Source organism: Plectropomus leopardus, chromosome 4 (assembly GCF_008729295.1).
Source record: "Plectropomus leopardus isolate mb chromosome 4, YSFRI_Pleo_2.0, whole genome shotgun sequence".
Taxonomy (NCBI): domain Eukaryota; kingdom Metazoa; phylum Chordata; class Actinopteri; order Perciformes; family Serranidae; genus Plectropomus; species Plectropomus leopardus.
This window is the reverse complement of record NC_056466.1, coordinates 9,118,841-9,144,448: the sequence shown is the minus strand read 5'-3', so window position 1 is coordinate 9,144,448 and position 25,608 is coordinate 9,118,841. Positions and strand designations below refer to the sequence as shown.

Below are 25,608 nucleotides of genomic sequence, written 5' to 3'. Positions count from 1 at the left end.
CACACTTTCCTAACCCTGTTATTCTGCTCGGCCGGCCTGGACAACCGGGGACAGAGGCGAGCATCGCAGAGACCAAAAGAGCTTCACTTCCCTCCCACACATTATAGTACACACAAAAACAGAAAGGAAAGACTGTTTACATGTTATGTTCTCTTATTCCTGTAAGGATTTATGAATTAAACTGCTCAGTGAGTGGAGAAAGTCAGATCAGTTTGGGTTGAGTGGCGCGATAAAATGGAGCTTTGATAGATAAAGTAGAAGTCAAAGTGTGATATTATTTCACTATCTAATTACGCCCCCCTTTGCTCGTAAATGACAATTATATATGATGTAAAGCAGAGATGAAGCTCGAATCACATGATTTGGATTTGAGACAAATCACAAATTTGATGACTTTAGACTCCACTTAAAAAAATAAAAAGACTTGCAACTAACACCAATGACTCATGCCTTCAGCCCTTTGACTTGAAAATAGTTGATATCTTCCCCTGAGCACGAAGATTATAACGCATGTTATTTGAAAAGTGTGCCACGAATCAATTTATATCCCTTTATTTCCTCAATCAGTTCGTTCCCAGCAAGTCAGCACTTAATTCCCCAGATCCACTTTGTTTGAACCAATCCGACAGCATCCAATCAAGTTGCAGAGAGAGCCATAAAGAACTAACATTAGGTTACTGAGCGCCAGTTAGAAAAAGAGATACCAAAGATAATTTTGTTCACAAACAAAAACTATATGGTGGTCAAAAAATGAATGCAAAGTTAAAAACAACAGATGAAGACTTCCAAAACCTGTTTTAACAAATAAATGTAATTTTTAAAGAGCAATCATGATTGAAATTTTGTCAATTTATTATACGTCACTCCATTGGTAAAACTGCATTACATCTGGGGAAGGACGCAAGACGTCTTGTTAGGACTCAAAATGTAAAATTCAGGACTTAAGGACTGTGGACTTGAATGCAAAGACTTCAGACTTGTCACTTGCAAAACAATGACTTGGTCCCACCTCTGGAACCAGGTACTGAATATGTTTGGTACTTGGTGTCTTAGAAATCCAGTTAATTGACAGGACACAAGCTTATTCATTGATTAATTGATTCTTTGTGTCAAAGTGACAGTTGTGCAGACTCACAGACAATGCACTCTTACATAAACACATACACATACACATAAAATCCAAGAGGAGAGTGAAGCTTGGGCTTATGTAATATACATGAAACAATAACTGACATACAGTGTATACGGATATTGCCTCTACACTACATCTCTCCTTATTTTTACTGGGTTAAATTATTTTGGTCCCTGAAATTCCACTTATAAGAGAGGCTAAGTATCATCTCCAGGAATTAAAATCCATATTAAAACACTCATTATTTTTTCATTAGATAAAAGGCTATATTGATTGATGTTATTTTGAGTGCAATTTCCCTTCAAATAAAAGCTCTTCTTAATTTGTTTTATTTATAGTTTGCATTTGCATCGTGTTAGTCTCTTCTCTGTATTTCCACGTAACAGCCTGCCTTCTGTTAAAGTCATATTAATGGCCTCACCAGCACAGATACTATCTTTATCCTCTGTTTCTCACTGGTCTTTGAGCTCTACATACGTGTGCTGCCAGTGTGACTTCAGGCCCAGCTGGGCGAGGCGGATCCTGAACAGATTGGGGACCAGCAGGCCAAGGGTGGATGGTCCACAGTCAGGTATGATACTCAGGAGGAGGTCTTCTCTCTTGGGTTGGAGCCCGTTAAATGTTTGGCTGAAAGAAGGCTGGGTCTTAAAATAGCCCTAACATGTTTAGTTCACAGATGGATGCCACACCGATCCAATCTGGATCAAATGAATGGTTGTAATTTGGTGATTTGGTGTGGGCCTTTGTTTTTAAAGTACTGTTGTTACGACTTACGTCTACTGACCAACCAACAGAAATGCAGCTGATCAGCACCACTCTGCTAAATGGTAGTAAATGTTAATAAATACTTTAAGCTTTTGTTGCAACAATGGCATGCCAAATTGGCCTTTTTCCCACCCAACTCTTTGTTATGCCAGATGAATAAGATTTGGCTGTTCAATTCGAAAATTTGATGATCTGTTTTCCATACCAAGTCTGACCGGGGCGCCGCGGGATGTTCAGTGTGACAGCGGCATTCACGTCATATAGTAAACAAGCTAATGGTGCGAGATCGCAAATGCCAACACTAGATATCAACAAAAGTCAAAGACTTCATCGTATTAACGTGATTTGAGCTGCAAATTCATAATTCAACTTACAGCGCGGTGACTCTCTACCTCCTCGCTGCCGCCTGCATGTCGCAGCTGCAAACAGTAGCGTGAAAGTCAAAAGCACTCAGTCTGCAGCAAACTCTAGGGACCAAAACCTCAAGAAGTACACTGCACAGAAAAAAAAAAAAAAAACTTAACTTGAAGAAATCTTAGTCGACTTTGGGTCTCCGACTTTCAAGGGTCAGCTCTAATTAGAACCCACTCCATCTGTTGCAAACCTGAAGCTTTCGTCCTTCACTATAAACCTATCTGAACCTTGTTACCCTCTTTTATCACTTTGTTTAGACATGTTGCTTGAGTAAGTCAGTGCTATCACTGTCCGACATGCTCGCTCGATGGCTGCAGTGCAGTAACAGGAGACAAAGGACACAGATGCTGTCACTGGTATGTTTTTGTGTTCAAGTGAGCTAAATAACCATTCCACAACACTACAGCCTCAGACTTGAAATGAGCCTTGAAGGGCCTATGACTGGTGCCAAGCCATTCTTCCAATACACTTTGGTCTCATCAAAGTGTGACCGGGAAGCAACAAAGCAGACGGTAACAGACACAGAAGCAGAGGGACCAACCGTACATCAGCTACAGCAGGAATGAGGTGAGTGTGAGAGGGAGAAAGTAAAAGGGGGAGGTCATAGGTCAGGTTTCTCACATTGTTGGAGCGCAGAGAGACCCGCCCTCCACAGCGAGCGCAGAATTTGGTCTGGCAGTAGGAGCAGAGGTGGCCACAGCCGTCGGCAAACTTGGTCTTGCGGCAGATCCCGCAGGTGGGTGCGTCGTCCTTCTGCTGGGTCTGCTGACGCCGCGTCTCCGCCCCGATGCGACGCACCTCCTGTTTGTAGCTCTCAAACTGCTGGTGCAGTGTTCTGAAAAAAGAGGAGAGGAAAGTTGCCCATTAGTTGTACATCAGGCATTCAAAAACTTTTTGTGCTCGATGCACTTTACCCTCCAATGCTGTTCAGACAGACCTTCCTGTCTAAATATCCCCACATTCACAAAAACAAAAACAGAAAAGGATGTGGGGGGGATTTCTGAATAACTGAATAATTTTCAAAATAAATAAATCTAACAGAAACAAAAGTGATGCTATGCCTGCACATGTTTGAGAACAACATTTCAGTTCCTGCAAAATAACTGCCAATTAGAGCACCACTTGAAAGGTGCCTTTCAAAAAAAAAAAAAAAAAAATCATACACGCAATTAAACGAAACTTCAGCTCAGTTTTGCTCTCTGCGGCTCACAGCCTTTCCCCTCCCTGCTTCCCAGGATGCCTACGATGGAAATAACCCGAGTGTGAATTGCAAATCAGGCCATGTGAAAACACCCACAATGTTGTCTCAACAGAACTGTCAAAGGAATACTGCATTAGCATACCATGGCTCATATAGGGGATCCAAACAGGCGCTTTAATTACCTCACTGAGTTAGAGAGATAGAGAGGAAGGAGATGGCTTCATTCACAGCTTTGCAGCCAATTTGCCTATTTATGGAGGCAGACATACTCCGGTTAAATCTCTGGGAGCACACTGACTTTCCAGTCGCGTCTGTGAGTTATTTGTTGAAAGACATTCATCAAGACAATGCAGTATACCGGCATTCACACTTTTGCACATTTGCTGAGGCAAAAATGAGAAACTCAAAGTAAGTCTGTTTACCCTAAAAAATCCAGATGAATGAGTGGAAGGTCTACTGGTTAGCAGGACACTGAAAGCTTCCTGCACACTGACTAATGGTTCAGAGTGAGAAAATACACAAAATTCCTAAAACGTAAGTGTAACAGAGCATTTCATTCATTTTTTTATTAATTATGACATCTGTAAAATGTCTGAAAATAGTAACGTGGTTCCTTCAGCTAAAAGCAAGTTAGATTTAAGACTTTTAATACTACTGGAATGGAATTCAAGACCAATTTTACAATTACTGAGTGAAGAAAAAAATGAACTGACATCAATAGAGGTTAGGGACAATTTTACCCAAAAGTTTATTGTAATATAAACCATGACCTTTTCTGTCTTGAGGCAAAAACGAGGGTAGAGTGGAATTAGCCTTTGACCAAGAAATTCTTATCATTTTATTCTTGAGACTAAGTGGACATTAGTGCTAAATTTAAACAAATTTCCTCAAGGTATCTTTTGAAATATCTATTCACTTCTTTGTGAATGGTCATGGTGACCGTTGACCACCAAATTCGAATCAGTTCATTGTTGAGTCCAAGTAAATGTTTGTGCCAAATTTGAAGAAACTTCCTTGATTTGTTCTTGAGACATTGCGAATGAGACAGATGAGGTTCCAGTGACCTTTGAATTTGACCTTTGACCACCAAAATTGAATCAGTTCATTGTTGAGTCCAAGTGAACATTTGTGCCACATTTTTAAGAAATTCCCTCCAGGCGTTGAGATATTGCGTCCACGAGAATGGACAGGATGGGCAGACAGGCGAACTTACGAATGTACAGCCAAACCGAAAACATAATTAATTATGATTCATAAAACTGTATTTCCCATTTCTTTGCAATTTTAAGCCTTTTGACAGATTGATTGAATACATTTTAATACCATTTAATGCCTTATTTTTAGATTCATTTATTCAATGACATTGAGGACTTTTAAGAAACTGTGGAAAAATCTATCAAAGTAATATTCCAATCCTTTGTTCGGTCAGATCAACAGCTCGAAACCCCCGAAGACATTCACACACTGATGTCCAATCACCTCGATCTATTGAAAGCAGCCATGTCCTCCTGTCTGTAGCGCTCAGCCGCTGAGTAGGAAACGGGTAGAAGACATAACACCTGATCTGTTGTCAGCAGCTCTTTGTGGCCAAAAAAGTCAAACTGATGACAATCCTCCACCATGACCATCCAGGAACAATGCTGCGCCTTTACAGAATACTTCTGAGTGTGAAAAAAGGTTTGTCTCTGTCAGTCTTCACTGCAAAACAAGCCATCCAAACAAAACATTATGTAATTTCCACAAAGTAAACAGTCTTCCTGAGAAAATACTTCATAAATTGCCAAAAAGAAACTTTCCAAGCCGAGGAAATAAGTTGACAGAAGCCAACTGCACATTCCTCTTCACTCGTCCCTTTGTAGCGGTCTCTGTTATAGAGCAAGAGCGGAGACAGCAGGCTGACACCATACAGAGAGGCGACGGGTGGACTGGGACGTGTTCGGCCAATCAGAAGACACAGGGACAGGCACAGCAATTTTACGACACGGAACATTCAATGAAATGTGGAAAAAAATGTTACATACACATTGAATGTCGAGGTTAGAAAATGAAACACCCTTTTAACAAATAGTCTCAGCACCTTCAGGCTGATACTTGGAATATCATCACATCTTGGATGCATTTTTCTCAAATATTTGGTATGTAATGTTTAAGTTCAAATTCTAAAGTTTTGTATTGCCTGAAGGGGAATTTACAGCTATCTGTAATAACCCCTGGGAATCAACATCAAAGCATCTGTGCCATCTATAATGCAGAGCCAGGACACTTTAAAGTTTATTCAAATAAGTTAACACAATGAAGATCATCACTGTACCACGAGAGCAAGGTTTTATGCCATTACACCCAGTCTGATCTCTTTATCCGACACCAATTTTGGCTGCGCTTGACTGAGAAAGACACCCTTTGCTTTGAACATATAACATAGATATTGCAATGATGAGTCCTGTAAGTGTTGTCCTCCACACAGACACACAAACAAAGGTTTTAAGTGAAAGCACTTGCACATATTCTCCAGAGAATTTGAGCTTCATGTTTTCCCTCAAAAATGTTTCAAGTGTGTTTTGATTTAACTAATAAATGATGATGAATGGACACTGGACAAACAAACTGCAGCTAAACAGATCCATACATAACTCACATGAAAAAACAACATGACACCGCCGCGGCAGCAGCAACGTCACAAACATGACCCCTGACCCCGAGAAGCTATCCATCCTGCCAATGGGAGTCCAGAGGCTGAGCCAAGCCCAGGCACCATGGGAACAGCTGTCAGAAGCAGAGGGTGCACAGCCGGTTGTCATGGTAACGTGGTGGCGTCAAGCGCTGGGTGTCAGTGGGTGTCAGTGCACCAGCTGTTCCTGTTCTTAGAGCCATCAGTATTTCTACCGCTTGCATACATTCGGCAGACATGCACTGTTACAGCTGTGCGAGGCGACTTTTTAATTTTTTTTATTTAATATAAAAACAAATCTGTGTTTTCGGCCTAAATCACAAAGGAGCTCCACGGCAGAGAGTCACGTCTCTATCATCTATCTATCATCTTCGGCTGAAAATCTCCAGATACAGCAGAGTGACATTCTAATGTCAGAGTCTGGCGAATTTCCTGTCCATTTGTGATAAAACACAAAAATATCTCTTAAATGTTAGCAAGTTAGAGCCATTCAGTGAAATGTGGACACCAGAACATTAGATCTTTTTATATAGGGTTCGTGCAGACAGGGGCAAGTCAGATTTAAGGACTTTCACGCACTTTTTCAAGCTATTATTTTCAAGGATCAATTTGTTTTCTCCACAACCATCAGAAGAAATAATATTGTTCAAATTCTTTAACGGAGCAAACATGCTACCAGGGCCCAAAATCATTTTATCATTAATTAACTGGCTAAATTCTCCTGGCATGGAGCTAGCAAAGGACGAAAAAACAGGAACATATCGAAAGCCCATAGCACAAAAAAGAAGCGCTGAGTCCCTTTCAACCAATAAACTCAAAAAATCCATTCAACAGCTTCACCATCGACAGCCAGACACACAGCTGCTTATTTACTTCTCAATTACAGCTCAAAATGTGTCTGTTGCTGCAGAAGTGTGATTGTTTTGCAGGCTAGTGAAACATCCTGCCGCCGAATATTTACTAGTGTTCACCTACCAATCGGCATTCACACAGCATTAGCAAGTAACTGTAAACACAGACTTTCTTTGCTTCCCAATTTAAAACATATATCTAATACATTTCATAAAATATTTATCATTCTGTTTTTCTCTCAATCATATTCAAATACTTTTTCAATGTCCACGTTTTTGGTTTTTTTTTAAGTGTGATTTTCAAGGTATTCCAGGACTTACAATTCTGAGTGTCACATTCAAGTACTTCAAGCACCTCAAGTACTTTGCAAAAACCCTGTTGATATTATCTTTTCATATGTAAATATACTCATGTGATTTCTGGATACTCCAGCTTTATTAAATCATTCAATCATCATATTAAGTCACCTCTTCCCACAACTCTTAGATACCCAAACCTGTTGACGTGTTGCTCACCTGGTGGCAGCACAATAAGCTGAGAACAAACATTATAACACCTGTTTTTTCTCCTAATTTGATAACTGACAGAGTTGCACAGTGCATGATCACAGACGTCAATGACTCAGAATGTGTGAACGTTACATGCTCTTTTAAACAGTAAAAAGAGAAGACAGACACGTTCGAGGAAAGCAATCTGCTGTATGCAGAATTAACAACGAATGTAATACGCAGAATACACCAAACGTGTAATCTCTCAGTCACGCAAACAGTAAAAAGACTGGTCAAAAATGTTAATCGTTTGAGACCTGAACAAAGTGGCTTGATGTCTTTCACAAACTGAGGTAAAAGACAATGAGCAGGGCGGGTTCAACTCCGACCTCAGCCCTTTGCTGCACATTGTCCCCTTTCTCTCCCCCTTTCACACGTAAACTCTGTCCAATCAAATAAAGGCAAAAAAAGCCCTTAAATATCTTTTTAAAAAAGGCAACGAACAATTTAGGAAGAAGTGGACAAAAAAAATTGCAAAAATAATTTAAAAGAAAATTACCATAAATTTATGAATAAAAAAACAAAAGAAAACAAAACAAAAAACATGGAAATGACCTGAAAAGTGCTTAAAAAATATTAGTAGTTCTACAAAATAATTTAAAATGTCTAACTACGATAAAAGTTATTTGGACATTTTTACATTTTTCTTTACAAGTAATTTTTCAGATCTACTCATTTCTTGCTGTTTGTGAAGCAGCTCTTGCTAAGTTGCTCATTGCCTCTTGTCCCATGTTTTGAAAAGAAAGCAAACTAATTTGCTCAGATTTCAAAGACTTAAATACTTGTAAAGGGGTCTGAACACAGCACAAGAAAAGTGATGTCGATCCAGCTTTCAAAGGGTTAAATTCACACCCTATTAATAGACAATGTGACGGTCCAGATTCATGCCCTCTGAGTCAGCAGCACTTATTCATATTCATCATAATTTCTACCTAAAAGTACATCATGCACACTGCCTTTGTGTTGATCTTAACCTTGACTCAGCAGGGGATACATGAGAGAGCCAAACCAAACGAATGAAAACATTATAACTCAGTGAAGACACAAGGAAAGACGTCCTCTCAGGTAAGGACATGCTCTCTGTGTTCACTCTACTGTGTGTTCATCGATTACAGGCCTGAGCCTGCTGCCTCCCCGGGGGTCAGCCACCATGCCTGAGATCACAGGTGGTGAAGGAGCACTAAAGTATTTCAGTGTAGCAGACAGACTCTTTCTTCAGTCGATTTCACTCAAAAACGGACTGACAATATCTGCAATGCAATTGCCAGGAGGAATTTACAACACAGCTACAGAAAAGGCTAATGTCCATTTTGTGTGTTCTCCCTAAATTAAGTACAAGTTCACTAATTAACACACAAAGCCTAATCGTGTTATTATATTATATTATTATATAAATTATAACAATACTTATTTATTTATCAACCGTTATTATCACAGAGGTGTATTCAACTTTATTATATGACAGCTACTTTATCTAAATTTATTTTAATTGCAGTACATCCAAAAATATTGTATTTTAGTAGTTAACATTGTATTGTGATATAGCATTAAAATATCGCATACAAATCGAGACCAAGACTTGACCGAGACCAGAGTGTGCCGAGACTGAGTCAAGACCAAGACCAAAGTATATATATATATATATATATATATATATATATATATATATAATATATATATATATATATATTTATATATTGACTATATAAATATATACAAATTCTGAGATGAGACCAAGACTCTATAAAAGTTGTCTCGAGACCTTGACTGATCTCTAATACTACAACAATTGTGAAAATGTAAATAAATAAATTACACAATATTAGCAGTAGGTTAACTTGATACAGAGTTACATTTCCAACATATTACCTTACGTGTCAGAGATACTTTTCAACAATTGTGAATCCTCAACACCCAAGTCGCATCTTCTTTAACTCTCAAAAAACAGAAAACGAAATACTGGTTTTCGTTAGCGGCCGGCCTGTACCATCTATCGACCTCTAACCTAAGCAAACCTCGAAGATAACTGAGCTCAGATAACCTAACTAACTGAGCAAAAAGCTAAAACACCAAAGTTCACACAAAACCTGGAAACCTGCTGCTAGCTAGATAGCTAAGAAGACACACCGTGTGAAAAAAATTACTTTGAAATTAGCAAAAGCTGTTAATGCCTTCTTGCAGCAGCCGTACTCTCACCACCTCCACCATGTCCTGACCAGGACCAATGTACATGCAAAACAAAATATCTGCTGCACTACTCATTACTGATAAAAAAGCAGCCTATTGGCACAGCTGTAATGTGTTACTATCCACGGTGTTAGCATGTGGTCGTGGCAGACAGTGACCAGCGGGGTCCGCGTGGTGTGAACTGGCTGAACTGCGGCTGTCTCCTCTCTGCAGGTCAACACAGTGGGCCAGCAGGGACAGCCAGAGAGCAAGATGTGGGTTAACCCTGCTTCGGTCTTGTCAAAACAAATTCGCAAATTAACATACAATTATATACACTCCCATACACAAACAAATATAAACAATGACGCAGACAGAAAACCCACATAAACACACGTATGGGTTTGCCTTCGCCTCGGGCCTCAGATTCAGCTCAGCATGTCCAAGGACTCCCTCCCTCTTCCTCCCCGACTCTCTCGTGTTCTCTTTATCTCTCCCTCTTGTGTCTCCGCTCTCCTCACCAGTCATTGGTGTGGAGTTGTTAATTAGCATGAATACATTGCCCAAGGATGGGGAGGGGAGAGGGGGAAAGCTGTGAGTGTGTGTTTGTGTGTATCTGTAGGGCAGTACTATTTCTGTCTCATCAGCTGATTCCTGGCGATGCCTTGCAGAAGAGTCTTCCTCAGTTGGACGAGTCACAAGATATTAGAAAAGAAGCAGCCTGTATACACCAGACCGGCACATACTCGTAGGCTGCGTCGCAAAACGTCAAGTCCGCATCCCTATGGGGAGATAAACAAAACGAAGATCCTATAGATGTAGAATCAATGCAATTTAATGTGTGTTTGAATTATAGTTTTGACATGTTTGTATGCATTTATATCTTGTTAAACAAATGTTTGTTATTAATAATTTTGCAACCTTGCCTCAACCTGAGCCTTTGCAATACCTTAATAAATAAATAAATTACTTTTATACGGTTTATGATGGTATAAGTGTGCGGCTCTCAGTTTCCTGTTCCACCAGTAGAGAACAGAGGCTGAGTTTAGGTGGTGCGTGCTGTGCACTCACAATGAGTTTAATAGAAAGAGGAGTGACTGTACTTATGATAGAATTGAAAAACACACCTTCTGAATTTCTATATACCTTGGTATATAATAACACCGTGATACCGACAAAGCTTACCGGCCATTTGTGGTTTGGCACTCCACTAATTTGAATGGGGATAAAAAGATACAATGGTGCGGTTCTTCTAGTCTTTCCAAATGTTATTAGATCAAATCCTGAGTCAATTCATTGCAACGCACAATAACATGTATTCACTGATTTTAAGGTGTCTTTTTTTACGATGGAATACCATGAAAAAAAGTCTATTTGGGCCACATTGCATAGAGCCTCATACAAACACTTTCAACATGTGGAGACTTCCTTAGCTCAACAGACCTGCGGCACCTCGTTAGGGTTTCTACTCTGTGATTGGTCAGTCGCTGGTCAGGGGCAGGATTCAGTGACCAGTCAACTGACAACAAGGGTTGTAACAACATTTTTCAGAGGTTTGGATCTTTTCGTTGAAAGAACAAAACAAAGATGCTGGATCAATAGTCCTAGCGCTCTGAGAGGGCGCTGAAGGAAAAAACATCTCCACTTCTGATGGAGCTAGAGATGGTGAAGACGACAGACATGTTGACACATGCTGTGAGGAGGCGAGGAAAGGAGGAGTCAGGGGTGGAGGCGGAGGGATCAGAGGAAGTAAATGAAAGGGAGCAGACACATACAGGGAGAAGACACAGTGGGGGTAAAAAAAAAAAGTAAACAGGAAGAACAGGTGCGGAGTGATTTAATACACAGTCCCAGAAGTCTTCCAGAGAGACATGACTGTCTGCAGAGAGGAGGAGATGGAAGGGGAATAAGTGGAAAAGCAAAGGATGAACAAAGAGAGCCAAGACGGAAACAAGCGTGGGCCAGAGACCAGCGGAGGAGAGAAACCAATGCATCCGGAGCCACTATAAATACCACTTGAGGAGAGGAGCGGATGATGGGAAGAGGTTGGAGACAGGATGATGGAAAGAGGAAGGGGGAGTAAGAAGAGAAAAGGAAAAGAATAGATCTACCTCAGAACAGTTTGTAAAAACAGGAACATAAGTCATTTATTGGAAATGAAGATATGTGTCAAAAAATCTCAACATTACTGCTGGAGACTGGCGTGTGAAAGAGGGAAGGAGGCTGGGAAGGGAGAGAGAGAGAGAAAGGAGCAACAGATGGGTGCTCAACCAAATGCAAACATCTTCTTTGTTTTCTTGTTTGCCTGCCGTGATGTTATCCATGACGACTTTTACACATTTGGTTCCCTTCACTGTCAAAGGGCTATAAAATGGTACCAACGTCATAATGCAAGCAAAAATAAAGCACCCAGATGGCCGGTGTGTGTCTAACTATAGGGCAGCAATTTCTCAAACAATCTGGTCAATCCTCCCTGGCTTTGATAGGGTTTGATTCCCAGCTGTCAATTTTTCCCAATGTTACAAACACACCTGACTGCTGCATAAACCTGCTGGTTTAGTGCACAGCTTTAGGGGAGCAGCGTTTAATAGCAAAATCTAAACTGCTGTGGTCTATATCAAAGTTATCCACCACACCAATTCCATATTAGATATATGGATAATTGGATAGTTTTTGTTCTAGATGAGGAAATCTTTTCCAAAACAGGTGCATACAAATCAGACCGGTAAGATATACAAAATGCATATCATAAACATGTAAGCCAAACAGAATTAATACACAAGTGACAATAACATGACTCAGTATTTGACACACCAAAGATTGAATTTGGTCAATTTTGGTGGGGAAAAAAGAGGCCCCTCTGCACATAGTCTATACCTACAGTACAGTGCAACTAATGCTTTTGCTCAAGGGACTGTACTTAATTTGTCAGAGAAGGGGGATGGCAGGAGTGTGCTATATTTCTTTTTTTTTTTTTTATCAAGACCCTCCCTTTAGCTACAAGTATTCACTACTATTCCTTCACTATAAATAATATTTTACAGTTTGTGGCTATGTTAAATGGTGTGACTTTGGGAGACTTTATGCATTTAAATCCCACTTGCTGGTTCTGGGGGTTCTTAAGGTATTTGGGACTATGAAAACACAAAAGACAAGCATTTATAAACAACAAACAGTCCCCTATTGGAGGGTAGTAGGAAATATACAAACGACACAATGAGACCAGTCTCCTAAATGAACAACTAATAGGTTTCCTTTTTTGAAACATGAAAAAAAAAAATTAAATTGCATTCAATATGAAGCTCCAATTGCGTCTTAAACCAAGTGATTTTTAGATTGCACTGCAGTGTGTGTGTGTGTGTGTGTGTGTGTAACTGTCATAATAAAAGACTTCCCCATGTTAACTGCAGCATTAGCTAACCATAAGTTTTGTCTAATAAAATAAACACAAAAAATTAAAATGCTGCAGTCAATTAGAGAAAGCCTATTCCGTCTCCATAGTGATTAAGTCCCATAAAAGGGACACTTTGGATTTTATAACCGCCTTGTGTCACCTCAGTGTGGGCTGTTTGTGCAGATACCTTGCGTCGGTCCTCTGTGAACTGGATGCTTTCTGAAGAAATGCTGAAGAATTGACGTCGTGCTGTTGTTGTACCGTTTAACTACTTTGGTTTTTACAACAGAGGCACTTTTTAGAGTTTTTGTTTTGTTTCAGAAATGATCCCAAACTTTGGACACTTCCGGTCGTTTTCTCTGACCCGTGTCTTCTCTTTTCCCCTCGCTATTTTCTCTCTCCTCCATCATTTTGCAGTTCACGCCATCGAATAATTTCTTCTTTTTCATTCAATAATTTCAGGTGTTTTCTTCGCGTCACTTGTGCGTTCAACAGCGCGTTGTGCCACAGTGATAATCATCCGTGCGAAACATGTGGATTGAAGTAAACTGTTGACTTTCAGTAAGGGACTGTTCGTTATTTATGAGAGGGGAGGAGGTGGTGCAAAAAGGGAGAGGCACTTTAGATAAATATTTAAAGCACTGGGGAGGGAGTTATGTTTTTTTTTATTTGGTTTAGGAAAGGGAAATTTAACTTTAAATAGTTGTATTTTGTATTATAGGCTATATAATACCCTCAGAACCCCCAAACCAGCAGTTTTAAATGCATGTTTTCTTAAAAAAAATCACTAAAATCACAACATTTATCATAATTAAAAACTGGAAAATATAATACTTTATTACAGTATGGACCTCTCTTTTAGTTAAGTCTTTAAATAAAGTTTTGAATTGAATTGAGTAATTAGTATTTTTTGGGAGTATTTGTACTTCACTTGAGTTTTTTATATTTCTGTCAACTGTCACTTTTACTCCATGACATTTCTAAAAAAAATATGTATACTGCTTCACTACATTTACCTAGTAAGTATTTTAGGAAAGGAAGAGAACAAGGGAGGAGGGGACAGATGGATGCATGAAGGCATGAAAACTAGATTTTGCTCTGTAACTTCTTGAAGTTGCAAAAAAGATCTTGTTTTTCTTTAAGTGTAGTGTTTGCTCCACTTGCTCCAAGGTGGTCTGCGTTATTAACAAATAAACTTCATAATTCTCAAAATTCTGACCGCTTGCTTTTTTTTAAAAGCATATTTTTACTTTCAATACTTAATATTACTAATATTGTAAAATTACACTTGATACTTATGTACAGAAAATATCCTTTATCCTAATATACTTTAGGAATAAAATAATATTCTAATAGGTGACTTGAACTTCCACCAAAGTCATTTTCTGGTGAGATATCTTACTCAAGAGTGGCTTTCAGGTACTTCATACACCACTAGAAATATGGTTATTTATGCTGAAGTGAGGGTTGTGCCTTTTCCAAGGCACCCAGGGACACTTCAGGAAAAAAATATTTATAGCTCCAGGGAGGGACATGATATTAATAACAAAAAACATAGTCACACCCCAGCCACTTCCCTACTCAAATCAAGTACAGTCCGGTCCTTAAGTTACTCGGGTTTCTTGATAAATCGATTAAGCCGTAATGTAGGCTTCAAAATTGTCCACACACAACATGCATTTGTAATGACTGAATCACTGAAGGGTCTGAAAAGGTTAAACCAGCAGACTTGATGTTGTGCCTCAAACCAAAGTCCAGTCTGCTCTCTGTACGAGTCAATCACAGCACAGACAGAGTCCTTCTGCAGCCTGTCTTCAGCGTCAGACTAAGCAGCCCTTCCTATAGCCGGTGCTTAAATGTTGATAACTCTTTTTATTGATGTTGTGAGTGTTTTACCCGTATTTATGGAGCAGAGTGCTTTTTTGGCATGGACTCCTCAGTGTGTGTGTGTGTGTGTGTGTGTGTGTGTGTGTGTGTGTGTGTGTGTGTGTGTGTGTGTGTGTGTGTGTGTGTGCGTGTGTGTGTGTGCCCATCACTCTATCGCTCTCCTCCTCACATATTTATTTTTTCTTTCTTTTCCATTTATATCCTTCCAGCTCTATCGCCATGTCCTTTATTTCTTTTCCTCTTATACCTCACTCTTATCTCATATCTTCAGCACTGTACATTGGATTCCACTCCGTCAAAGCCAATTAATTGATAAAAATGTTCTCTTTCACATCACTGTGTATATAAAATTCACTTTGCACTCTGCCCTCTTCTTCTATTTCTTTCTTTTTTAAATACTGACACACACATACAGGGAGGCTCTGACCTCACACAGCCTGCCGGGTGACGTAAGCTGTGAATCTTGTTGGTGGAGTGGTAGAGCAGTAGTTATTTGCGACCTCTAATCCCCTCACTCTATCCGAGCAGCCTGGGCTAGCAGCCCACTCTACCATTGCCCATCTCCTTCTTTTTCTCTTGTTGTGCTGGATTGTTATTGTTGCACAAGATCCACTGTTGGCGTGTTTTGTTTTGTTTTTTACATTTGAAATGTTGTGTATGCTGATTCATGTTCAGTGATTGATTTGTTCCTGCCATAAATGCAGTTTATAATTGTTTGCTGGTTACTAGTCTAGTTATACACACATACACAATTATTATGTATTGCATTGGGGTATCTGGTGATTTAAACCATTAAAAACAAGGAATAAAGCAGTTTCACGTTACAAATTGTTTTCCGATGCTGTTTGGCATGTTTGGCAGAGCATCATTTCGACCACAGCCATCAATGACGATGTGATGTTTGTAAAGTGCAACATTCTTTTCACCAAAGAAGGCAGCAAAACAGTGGTTTCAGCCTGCCGTTAAAGGTCCAGCGTGTAGGATTTAGTGGCAGGTTGAAGAACTGAAACTTCTCCTGTGTGCCAAGCGTGAAGGAGAACTACAATAACTGAAAATGTGGATGACCCTATTTAGAGCCAGTGTTTATTGGTCTGTTGTGGGCTACTGTAGAAACAACATGGCAGACTGTGAGGGAGAGGACCTGCTCTGTATATAGATATGACCTGCTCATTCTAATGTAGCAAACACACAATTATTCTTAGTTTCAGGTGATACATCCCCCTAAATCCCACAGCTTTACATAAGCATACAGAGACACTTTTCGGGCAGTTACTGGTGTTACCAAACGGTACAAAATTGAGTCCCGTACATTGTTGTGTGTGGCCACTCATGATATAATCCCATCACTTCCTCTGACCGCAAACACAGACAGAGATGGAAGGAGAGAGGCAGAGAGATGTAGCGAGCCTGGTCAGCCCAAGTAGAATGCATTCTCATTAAACTTTAATGCCGGGGAGGTCTGAGAGCACTAAAGAGGCTACTCACCGAGGCTCGCTCAGGTCTCTCACTCTCAGCACTCTCAGAGTCCCACCCAGCCACACCATCTCTTCCCATCCTCTGTGAGGGAGAGAGGCCATGTGCTGGTTCTCTGTCACATTGTGTCCCCAATGTCTCTGCTACTGTAGCTAATGATTAACCAGATCAGCACAGCTGTATAAACACACACAATGCAGGGCTGTTTCCCAAATTGCATGAGATAATAAAAGAGCAAAGATAGCCCAGAGGGGTTAAGAACACGTTCAAAACAAGAGCGGCTCAAGAATAGGCAGTGAACATGGCCAAAAGCACATGGACACTCAAATATTACAACCACATACGATGGTTGGACACACTGATGCAAGTGATCAGTCAGTCTTTCAGTTGGTTAGTGATCTTGTCCCTCATACATAGAATTAGCTACAGTCCTGTAATACAAAATACCAGTACTGCAAAACATCCTCTGATCTTTTGGTTTCAGGTTCTTAACAGATTTGGGTACCTGGCTGCTGGGATTTGGTCATATTCAGAAACAAGAGCATAAGTCAGGTCCGACACTGATATTGGGCAATAAAATTTTGTTTGACAAGATAGACGACGCGCCTCTGTGCATACCAGTCAAGTTCTTCCACACCAAATACGATATCTGTTCGGATCTGGCTATAAATGACACCACTCGGGGCCGCCATGTTTACAAAATTTTGGGCCCAGTATTCTTAAAATTTCAATCATACTGGACGAATCTGACATGTAAAATCTAAGGCAAGATCAAATGCAGGAAGTAGTGTGCACTTCACATAACAAAGCAGAAAATGGAAAAGGGTGTGGAGGTCTAGCCCGTCGTCATTCCTTGGGCATCAAATAGGGCAGTCTCATTGGCCCTTAGCTTTGGTTACAGGCACACAAGGAACCTTACAGCGTCTGTATGAGACGTCCCAGGCTTTCAACCAAACCCAGGCTTTCGACTGTTACTGCTGTGAACAGGATTACAATGTAAGCAGTAACATAGTAGAAAGAGTGAGAAGGTCCCTGTTGGTTGAGAGGGAAGTGGTGGTGGATGGGTCAAACACACACTAGACTTTTACCCAGGAGACGAGTGTTCATGTCCCGTGTGACACTGAACGCGGATATGATAAAAACTTTATGTTAAACAAAGTTAATGTGTGGTTTTGTCGAGGTGCAAAAACCATGATCATGTGTTGGCTTAAAATTGGCTTGTGGTGGCGAAATTTCAGTAAGAAATATGTTGCTGTCCTTGTAAAAATCTTTTAGTGGCACTATTTCAAGTGGAAATGCAGTGATGTCTTGGTAAAAACAACAGCCCCTTTTTGTGGTACTATCCCAGCTGGAATGCTGAGATGTGTTGGCTAAAAAAAAAAAAAAACAATCACCCTTTTCATAGCATTATCCCAGCTGGAAATGCAACAATGTATTGGTAAAAATAGAACAGCTTGTCCGTGGCACTATCCTGGCAGGAAACACAGTGGTGTCTTGCTAAAAACTGACGCTTTTGGTGGTACAATTCCAGCTGGAAATGCTGCAATGCCTTGTTAAAAAAACCAGCCTCTTTTCGGAGCACTATCCCCGGTGGTAACACAGCGACGAACGCTTAATATTTATCATTTTTGCTGACTTAAAAGCCGTCAGGGATGACTTGCTAAAAAAAAGAACCAACAGGAAACATACAATGCCAACATTCTTCCATCAACTGGGCTGTAGTTTGTAACATGGGGTAAAAAAGACGGGTGCACAAAAAGAGAGTGGTTGTTAAGGAGTGTTAATACATATACTGCAAATATATTTACTTCCATGAGTACTGAGCTTTAAAGCTTGCAAACTCACTTTCTTAGAGTGTGAAGGAGTGTGTACATCAGTGAATGCATACACAAGCACACAGGTGCACATACATGTTAAGGTAAACCCAAAAGTGAACCAGTGAGTCTTTTCTTTTGAGGGTTTCATTTGACAGCAAACACAAGATGCAGCTTTTTCAGACACTTAGCAGAGATGACAGATGTGTAGACAAACTCACAAGAAAAAAGCATCAAATCATGCACACACACATGCAGACACCGTTACCCACTGCCCCCCACCGGTTTCCAGTCCTCCAGGTGTTGCAGACACACCCGACTGCTTTTGAGTTCTTTTAATTAAGCGCAAAGTGTGAAGATCCGATCCAGCACACTCTGAATACACACACACACATATGGAGCACATGGATTCACATTCTCTCCAGCTGTCTGGAGGAAGAGTGGAGGCTGGCTGCAAATCAACAGGACAAACTGTACAGTAACAAAAGCATTCTGTCTTTGCAAGAGCGTACTTTCCTCCTGCAAGCTTTCATCCACAGACTGAGAAAACAGAAACGCCATCTGGGTTTGCGGTGCATTTTGTGTGCTGCCTCTCGCAAGTACTGCAGTACCACATGCTCTCAGACGTGCTGTATAGATAGAGTGTGTATGCAAGGGTAGGTATGTGTGTGAGAGGTAGTCTATATGATGCTGTATGAGTGCATGTGTTTACCTAAATAGGAATGAAGATACTTTCTCACTTACGTAAAAATATATGATCAAATTTACACACACACACACACACACACACACACACACACAAACATACTATATCTGCATTTCACACTGCAATTAGTTGAATTCCACAGTGGGCCAAAACTGAAACAGGTTAACAAGAAAAAACAAGGTTCAGAACATCAACAGCAGCCAGTGAACTGAATATTTAAATATTTCAGGAACTGCTTCCAAGTGTGTGCTATTTTCAGACCTGATCCATAATTCAACATTAGCATTTTTCTCACAGAAACCTTGAAACTCTTAAGTCTGCTTGGGAAAATGTTTCTCTTTATCTCAGCTGAAAGGATGAGATTGTGTTTAGTGGGAATCCTTTTTTTTTTTATTTATAACTCACGAGATAATATTTTGTAACTTGACATAATGCTAGCTGCTACTGTTTGCACCTAGCCACTGTGCAAACAAGCTAAAACTATTCTAGTAAGAAGGATATACTTTAAACAGACAAGAAAGATACAAATCACACAGGAATCTTACAGGACTGATGTAAACAACAAACTTAAAGGACACAATAGACAATTTGAGGCTGGTAAAACCGTATCTACGACAACAATAAGACACATTAGTAAAGTGTTATTTTTAAGAGTTGACTTTAGGTGTCATGATACGATTTTGTTAAAATAACAGTTTTAAACTTTCCGTCTAAAACAATTAGCTCTGTTATGAATTGAAATTGATGCCGCTATAGAAATCTAAAATCTATTTTATCAATCTATAAAGGTAATTAATGTCACCGCGGTTCTGTATAAAGATGCAAAGGACACACAGAAAATGGACTTCATAGCAGCTCTATGCCGCACTCTCTGTGTAAAAAGGGCTATAAGTTTGATACATAAGGCCACTGACCAAGCGTAGGTATTTGATGAGCTGGAAGTGAGAATGTGTTCACTTTCAAATATCTTCACATCAAAATAGAAGTCAAATTGTCCTATAAATTAAAGCCCACTCTTGACCTTGACCACAAAACTAAAGTTGTCCTCTTGGTGGACAGTAGCAGCCATATCAGACAGCAGGCAGGGACAGGGGCTTCGCTGCCCTCCAGATGCACCCTGTAGCCTGCAGCCTTGGGGAGCCCTGGTAAAGAGATTAGCAGTGAGTGTATGTGTGTGTGTGTATGTGGGACCCTTACAGAAGCTCTTCCCACTCTTTCTGTCTCCCCCTTTTCTCTCTCTTTCCACTGCTCTAATCCTTAAAACCTCTCTAAATCCTCCCTCCTCTCCCTCCTTCTGTGCCCTAGGTCCTTATTTCTTCTGTCCATCTGCTGGGAAGGAACAAACTCCAGTCAATCAGCACCTTGTATTGAGCCACAAATCAGAAAAGCATTTAAAAATGTGATAAATATTACTAAAAAAACATCAAGGCTTACTACTACTAAAAGTGTTTACTTGTACTTTATCTCTGACTTAACAGTAACACAAGTGGGTGCCCCCATTAACTACACCCGCCACTCCGACCTTAAGGCCCTGTGTTGTGCATCCGCCCCCGTCTGAAATGTCTACAACCTCTCTGCTGAGCACATAAATATTTTACACATTATTTCTATATTTACATTTTGGAAACCTCAACAGCTCCCAGGGGTGGTCAGGAACTCGAAGGTGTTGGGTTGCAGAGAAAAGATTTCCTGTTGTGCTTGGAGGATTTTTAACGTCACAGCATCGACGAGGTTGGTCACTGCTGCGTTCAGCATTTCGCTCACTCCACACAGCGTGACAGCTCCCCCTCCACTAACATCCTCTGGATTAGGAAGTCAATGGAGGTTTAGCAAGTCAATGGAGAGAGTCTCTGAAGTCTATAGTGTATTAGACGTGGACAGAGTGTTCGTTAGCGCTGTGAATCAGTGACGCAGAGCGCAGGTGCTGACTTCTCACAGAGCAAACCCCAGAACCAGGTGTTCTGGCTCAAAGGCAGATCAGGACGCTTCAGTTTCTCTCGTGCTGGGGCTTAAACTCATGACAGATAAAGTCCAGTATCAGTATAACCTTATCACTGCCAGCTGCTCAAGTCTCAGGCAATGCCGAAACCTGATTGGACAGTGCTGACCAGGTGAATAGTCTTGACGTAAGGTACAGGATGTTCTCTTGGAAGTGAATTTTCACTGCTGGAGGAAAGCAGCTGTTTTTTATGTCCATCTCTGCCAATGACGATGAATTTGTTCTGGAAGTGTTAGGGAGGTTGATTTGATTTGTATTGCTTACAAGAAACTAACAAATGGTGTCAAACTACATGTTTTTGGCTGTAGAAAAATGATACATTAATCAAGACCTTGTAAGACATCATAAATAGAACAGAAAAAGATTAATAAATCTGATGAAACACACTTTTGGTAATCAAAATGCAAGAAAAGGAGCTCTTCCTGGACTCAAAAGTCTGTTCGAGGTGCTCTTTTGGTGGGGATATACTGGGATAAATAATCACAAAGAAAATTCCAAGGCACTCTGTTGAAATGTTAAAATGCCTGTATTTCTATAGCATGGTCATGATGAACCTTTAAAACACCTCTACGCATTTCGGCAGATACATCTGTATCTGGGGGCTGGGGGGCCCCAGATACAGGTGTAAGTTTCCTATTGGTGTTTAACCAATATAAAAGGACCTTTTTGTTGTCCTGACATCTGTTTGACTCCCTGACGAAGGCTTGTTTGCCAAAACGCGTGTTTTGAAGGTTCATCATGACCATGTTGTAGAAATAAAGGCATTTTAGCATTTCAACAGAGTGCCTTGGAATTGTCTTTTTGATTGTTTACACATTTTTGGGTAGTTTTAGTGATTCGCCTGGAATTTCAACCCATTTGCCATAACACATGTTGGCACTGTATGTTTCTACAAATCAAAAATGTGTTACATTTGCATGTTTATTTGCAGCAGATACACTAAAATTTTACATTTCAGCAACATTGCTAAATGTGTGGTTACAGGAGCTTTAGGCACAAAAACCCACTGTAACGTTGTGTAACAGGGTTTGGTCGGACCCAATTGCAGCACAACAGCGCACATGAGTAGTTTGTAATGACTTTTATTTAATCTTTTGGTTGAATGGAGCAAAGGTGAGTATAATCAGGTTGCAGGTAAATAAGAACAGTTACCAGTTCTGAGGTCGAGCAGAGTTCAAGGGTCAAGCAGAGTTTGTAGAGAGACGGGGGTGAGCTCACCTTCACAGGTGATACTTCAGAGTTCGAGTGATGAAATTGTGAACGTGGAGCGGACTGGCAGGTGTGTGTCAGGTAAGGTGCAGAAACACTTACAGGAGGGAGCTTGTGGGAAAAGCGGGGACTCCAGAGAGGGGCAGGCAGGACTCGTGTTCAACGAGGAAGCAGAGTTGGCGTCGGGCAGGCAGACAGCGGAGCAGACGAATCCAGTAGGAGCAGGCAGCATGCTCCACAGAGATGTCATGAATGCTCACACTGCTGGTCATACCCTTACCTAACCATTAGATGCCATTTACCACAGTGCCATTACGTTCAGCACTTAATATACTGTAGAGAGAAGCAGAATGCTTTTATTTATGTGGCACGGAGGTCATAAAATGCAGATTTTCGTTCCTGAGACATTGCTGTTTCCTTCCGGGATTGTGCATACACAACTTGCCAAAACATGATCTTTTCCCAACCATACATTAACCACAGTGTTGCTGAAATGTAATGCCACATAAAGTTTGAACATAACTGCTTCATTATAACATACAAACATGCCAACATTTAGTCTGACCGTGGTTTGAATAACATGACACCAGACCCCAGCGAGGGTTAAGCTTCTCACATCTACTGTGACCTCGGAAAACGAAGACGCTTCTATGAGGGATTAGAGTTGCTGATATTTCTTATAGTAGTTCTTTTAATACGTGTGTCTGTGTGTGATGATACCGGGTCTCTGACTTTGATTTCTTCATGATCTGTTCTGCTATGTGCATGTGCCGTTTTTTTTTGCAAATACATTACCATTGTGTGAGACTTAGTAAAATAAAAGAAATTGAGAGTAGATTAACTGTGGTAAACTTTCCCCTCTAACCAGTGCCAAGATATCCTTCTTCCTTCCACGACATAACACTACCAAATAATGAAATTTACACCAGTGAAATACCGCTAAATTATGTAATTTGCATTATTTGGTAGGGTTGGCTGGTGCTCAAAGTATAGGCTGTACTTCTGCACTTTGATATTGCCCTCAGACGTACCGCTGCCGCCACCACAGACACAAAGACTAGATCAGGAGATGGACTCGCCCCTCTCTCTGTCTCTCAAACTCGGATCAAAATCCCATCAAATAATATAATGAGGCAGTGCTGATCAAATATGAATAAAGACTATGTCACTGAACTGCCTATTTCTTGCCTAGAATGCTTTCAGAAATGCATTTTAATGCCTCATTTTGCCATAATAAAGTTTATTAAAAGGAAGTGAGCACCACACTGCTTCCTGCACAGTAAAAACAAAGGCGTAAAAAACAGACATCAAACAGTAACATTAAGCAGCGTTGATCAAATATAAACTAAGATTCTGTAACTGAGTTGCATATTTCTTGCCTCAAATGTTTCAGAAACATGTTTCAGCTTACCGTTCAACTGTAATATGGGATGCGGCAGCCATTGTTTTACAAGGACCATTCCACATTAGGCCCACAGCATTCTGGTAGTTGTAGGTTTTCTTCCTCTCCTCTGTTTTCTCCAGTCATGTAGCACCAGTTAAAAAAGTGTCTTTCTGCTGCAGAGACGCCCTAGTTTTATGTCTTTTTATCAGTGAAATACTTCTTTAAGGACTGCCTCACTGCTGCTCACTAGACGTTATCTGCATATTCCCCATTCCTTTTTGGTCCATGGTGTGCTGGCCCCATCAATGGTTAGCCAGATGATGAAGCCATTATTAACTGAACCTGAGCCCCTGCCTCATGGAACATTAAATACATCACTTCCTCTCCCGATGCGGCTCTCACAGCTTCCCTTTAGGCTGCAGTCAGGAAATGAAAACAGCCATTAGAACTGAAGCAAGCCAGAGTGCTGTGGGATGCTGCACGCCTGCTACACGGCAACATCCTTCATTATGAAGCCAGAGAGAGAAAGAGAGAGAAAGAGAGAGAAAGAGGGCCCTCACATGTTCCAGTGCAGGTGTGGATATGGCTGTGCTGCCTCAGATTGCCATAGCTTGTGGTAAAAACCCCTGAGGCATCAAACTGCAATGTAACCAAGGCAGCTGTAGTGAGTTTAAACTGAGCTATCTGCTGTCATTCTCCTATAATGCTCATTTAGTGCACTTTATGGCATCCTTGAATGGTTATTCTCACTCAGCTGTGATTATTTGGCGATGGATTTGCTCAATACATAAAGGCTTTTCAAAGGTGCAACAATATATCCGGTCTCTTTTTCTAATCTACATCGCGTCCACTTCAGGGCTGCTAAGATTTCCAACCACACCCCATCTTCTTCTCTCCGCCACAAACGATCGTACACACACCGTCCGTCTGTCGGGCTTATGAAACGGTTTGTGTCGCTCCAGGCCTATGAGCTATAATGTCATTGTTGTTGCCATTATTGTCAAAGCGATCTCTCTCTCTCCCTCTCTCTCTCCCCCTCTCTCTCTCTCTCTCTCACACACACACACACACACACACACACACACACACACACACACACAATCGCGGCTGCAAAAAAATCTACAAAGCCACTCCAGTCTGCCTGCATGCGTGCGTAAAAAGGAAAATCAGTGTGTAAACTGAGGGATGGGTTGCAGTCCCCATTGATGAAAACGAGTGGGTGAAGGATGGATAATGCTATGATTCATCTCACCACCCCTCCCCACCACCACCACCACCACCACCACCATCTCCACCACCAGCACTGTCACACCCCGTCCTCACGGCCCCATCTACACCTGTAACACGTTTGACCCTGTTTCGGGTCATCCCCATTGAGTGTATATTAATTTATCGATTGATCCCAACAGCATCTGTCTCTCTGAGGACTTCTATTGGACACAGAGCTCTTACACTGCTGTTATGTTGGTGGGAGCACAACACCTCTTCAAGACAAGCTGCTGGTTACTGGATGTGATGGAAACACTGGGTTATAATGCATAACTTCCTCGCAAAAGAGGGGAGGAAATGTTGCCTTACTTTAGCATGGCTTGTTCTTTATCCTCTTCCTCCTTCTGCCGAGCCATCACAGCCATGATGATCTTCCTCTCCTCCTCGGTGAGATGGCTGAGGTCCGGCAGATCCGGCATGGATGGCGGCACGGTGGGTGGGCGAGGGCCACCCTGGGGCCCCACCGAGGCGGACATCTTTTCCACCACCACCACCCCACCACCTCCACCTCCTCCTCCTCCTCCTCCTCCTCCTCGGCGAGTCGTTTCGGCTGACAGGTTCCCCGGAGCGTTTCCGAGCCACACCTCACGACATGGTCCGCGGGCAGAGCGGCAGCGGCAGCCGCAGCTCTGGCGAATAGTGCAAGCCGCTCATGGCCGCAGGCACCCTCGGTTGTGCTTTTGTTTGTCCTCTCTGGGTGTTTCTCCCACCACCACCACCAATCTCT

At 41.2% G+C, this 25,608-nt stretch overlaps 1 protein-coding gene across 5 annotated transcripts in view; it reads right to left on the bottom strand.

The window, feature by feature from the left end:
* The window catches only part of rims1b (regulating synaptic membrane exocytosis 1b), an 82,988-nt gene extending 57,623 nt beyond the window's left edge, over positions 1-25,365 (bottom strand). For all 5 annotated transcript variants that reach the window (XM_042484361.1, XM_042484363.1, XM_042484364.1 and 2 more), the window contains exons 1-2: positions 25,191-25,365; positions 2,933-3,146 (exon numbers count right to left, since the gene is read on the bottom strand). In XM_042484361.1, the coding sequence (XP_042340295.1) occupies positions 2,933-3,146; positions 25,191-25,357 (381 nt within the window). In that variant the 5' untranslated portion in view covers positions 25,358-25,365. The remainder of the gene's footprint in view (positions 1-2,932; positions 3,147-25,190) is intronic.
* Between the last annotated feature and the right edge of the window lie 243 nt (positions 25,366-25,608).